The sequence below is a fragment of the Setaria viridis genome, chromosome 8 (assembly GCF_005286985.2).
Source record: "Setaria viridis chromosome 8, Setaria_viridis_v4.0, whole genome shotgun sequence".
NCBI lineage: Eukaryota > Viridiplantae > Streptophyta > Magnoliopsida > Poales > Poaceae > Setaria > Setaria viridis.
This window is the reverse complement of record NC_048270.2, coordinates 17277279-17280395: the sequence shown is the minus strand read 5'-3', so window position 1 is coordinate 17280395 and position 3117 is coordinate 17277279. Positions and strand designations below refer to the sequence as shown.

General features: G+C 45.7%; 1 protein-coding gene across 1 annotated transcript; it reads left to right on the top strand.

The window, feature by feature from the left end:
- Window positions 1-1235: 1235 nt before the first annotated feature.
- LOC140220232 (uncharacterized) lies at window positions 1236-2287 on the top strand. The gene is made up of 2 exons (XM_072290250.1): window positions 1236-1289; window positions 1628-2287. Exons 1-2 carry the CDS (start codon window positions 1236-1238, stop codon window positions 2285-2287), a joined length of 714 nt encoding a protein of 237 aa, XP_072146351.1.
- Window positions 2288-3117: the final 830 nt, after the last annotated feature.

The following is a 3117-nucleotide window of genomic DNA, read 5'->3' as shown; positions in this document are numbered from 1 at the left end:
AAAGACTGCATACTCGGAAGTGGACTTTCGAGTGTCTGGGCAACTAGCCAATCAGTGTTAGAGTAACCCAGCAAATCTGACTGAGTAGAGGGCCGGAGATGTAAACCCAAGTGAAGAGTGCCATGAATATACTGCAGAATGCGCTTTAGAGCAGCAAGATGTGGCTCACAAGGATCTTGCATGTGTAGACAAACCTGTTGAACCGCATAAGCAATGTCGGGATGAGTGAAGCTGAGATACTGTAGAGCACCAGCGAGGCTCCGAAAATCAATCCCATTGACAAGCGGGGCACCATCAGTAGCAGACAGCTTCGGATTTGTATCAACCAGTGTGGAACAAGGCTTGCAATCAATCATATCAGCATGCTCTAGAATTTCCAACATAAATTGGTGCTGAGATAGAAGAAGACCATCACTAGACCGCTAAACATGCATACCAAGAAAATGATAAAGGCTGGCAATGGAGGAAGGGGAGGGTTGGGGGCTTTATATAGGAGGGGGAGGAACGGGGCAAGGTTTGAATTTCACGTAGGCGTCGTCCGGGCGGCCAATCCGACGAGGAGGAGCTTCGTGCATGCCAGCCCCGTGGCGCCATGGGCGCCCAGTGTCCTCCCCGGTCTGCAACGTGTGTGGAGAGAGGAGGAAGACGACTGACGCGTGGGCCCGCGGAGAAATAAAAAATGCCAACTTTGACCCCTTAAACGACCAAGCTATCGGTGTCCAAAAATTCTCCAAAAATATTCGTTGGAAAGATAAAATCACGAAGAATCCAATGCAACCAGAATCAACTCAAAAGGTTTTATGGTTTGCACACAATCGTCAAAACAAAATAGCTAAAATTGAACTTTAAATGAATTTTTGATCTAAGAAAATATCTCTAAAAAAATTGGTAAAAATATGGTAAAATCACTAAATGGTGTCTAATATTTGAAGAAAATATTTGTGAGCACAGTTGTATGAATTAATTGGGATTCCTTTGAAAATTTGATTTTCCACCGATAAATAACAAAATTCGGAGCACTTAACAATGCATGGCCAAAACACTCATGTATGCACAAATGATGCTTATAAAGGCCAACGATGCACAAAAAGATGTTCATGATGCTTAATTATGCATGATGATGCTCGTGATGCGTGTCATGATAAAGGTGTTGTGTATAACATGTGTTTTCACACCAAGTTCGAACTACGCGGTTTGATTTCCAAAAGTGAAGGTTCGGGAACAAGGTACGTGCTATGGCTTTTATAAAGATCAACAAGGAAAAGCTCGACGAAGTTGGAGATAGTATGGTAGGACCTTTGGTGGGACGTCAATGAAAGCCATTTGGAATTGGATTTGAAACTTGATCGATCGTCTACTTGAATTTGGAACATCCTTTGCTCAAAATAAGAAGAAGTGCTGTGAGTGGAAGGTGTTCAACTTGAAAAGGGCTACCACTAGTATATTGGTCAAGATTTAAGTTCTTATATAAAATTTGTTTTTATTTGCTTCACAAGTGATTCTCAACAGGAGGGAGTTTTAACACTTGGCTTAAAAAAAATCTGAGGTATTTTTGGACCTTAACTCTCAGTAAATTGGAGTTAGCTTTGATTTGCTTCTTAATCACCCTGTTGATTATTTGATTTAGGTTCTTAATTACTCGATCTGTCACACCCAGCCCCCTCTGTTCCACAAGACAGAGGAGCCACTTGATGCCAACTCCTGGATTCGCACAATCGAGTCCAAGTTCACCCTCCTCACCTCACCTTGCCCCAACGAGAACAAGGTGAAGTTCGTAGTCCAGCAGTTGCGTGGCTCTACACGGCTATGGTGGAACCACTACCATGCCATGCTACCCGCTGACCACGTGGTGACGTGGGAGGAATTCAAGAATGCCTTCAAGGGACGCTACATCCCTGACGGTCTATTGGAGAGCAAGCTGAATGAGTTCCTTGCTCTCACCCAGGGCACGTGCAATGTGTTGCAGTATGCCCAAGCCTTCAACGACCAATGTCAGTACGCCGATTATCATGCTGACACAGATGACAAGAAGCAGGACCGTTTCCGCCGAGGCTTGAGTCTCAAACTCTGGGAGATACTAAACCCCATAAAGGTGAAAACCTACAACGAGCTAGTGAACCTAGCTATCTCCCAAGAAGACTGTATCATGGCCCTCAAGGCAGACAAGAAGAGGAAGGCCCCGATGCCATCTCCCAGTGCCCCTGCACAAAAGTTCACATTGGTTCCACTGGGAGTTCTTCAGCGGACTCCGCAGCATGGCCGATGGGTAATCCGGCCACCGCAGTAGCAGGGAACTCCTCGCTTCCCTAGATACCTGCAGTGGGGCCCAAGGCCCAATTCTCCACCGCCGCTTCGCCCGAACAATGTGAATCATTGTTTCACTTGTGGGAGTTCGGTCCACTTTGCAAAGGAATGCCCATAAAACAGGAACCAAGGTTAAGGGCAGAGCTCGAATTAGAATAATAAGGGCAAGAGGCCGAAGGTGCAAGTCAGGCAAGGAAGGCTAAACTTCACCAACCTTGTGGACCTTCCTGAGGGCACACTAGTGTTGACGGGTACCTTTTGTGTCCACAATCAACCTGCCCTTATATTATTTGACTCAGGTGCATCGCATAGCTTTATCAAGACAAAGTTCAGTAGTAGATGTGCATTAGAGTTTTGCCACACTAAAGGGTCTTATTCGATTTCAACACCAAGTGGTTAAATTGGTTCCGACCAGATAAACCCTTTTGTACCCTTCAATTTTGATAGGAAGGTTTTTAACACCAACCTTATCATCCTTGGGTTGGAAGGGATAAACATAATTCTGGGAATGGATTGGATGATTCAGCACAAAGTCACCCTAGACATTGCAGCACAGGCTATCGACATAAACTCACCCACACATGGGCCAGCAACACTGCACCTGCCAACCCGAGAGAGCATGAATTCTTGTGCCTACCTAGCAATTGAGTCTTGGTTAGAGGATATTCCAGTGGTGTGCGAGTATGCCGATGTGTTTCCGGATGACTTGCTAGGAATGCCACCAAACAGGGACATTGAGTTTGCCATAGAGTTGCAGCCAGGCACGGCACCAATATCCAAGAGGCCATATCGAATGCCGCTTGTGGAGCTGGC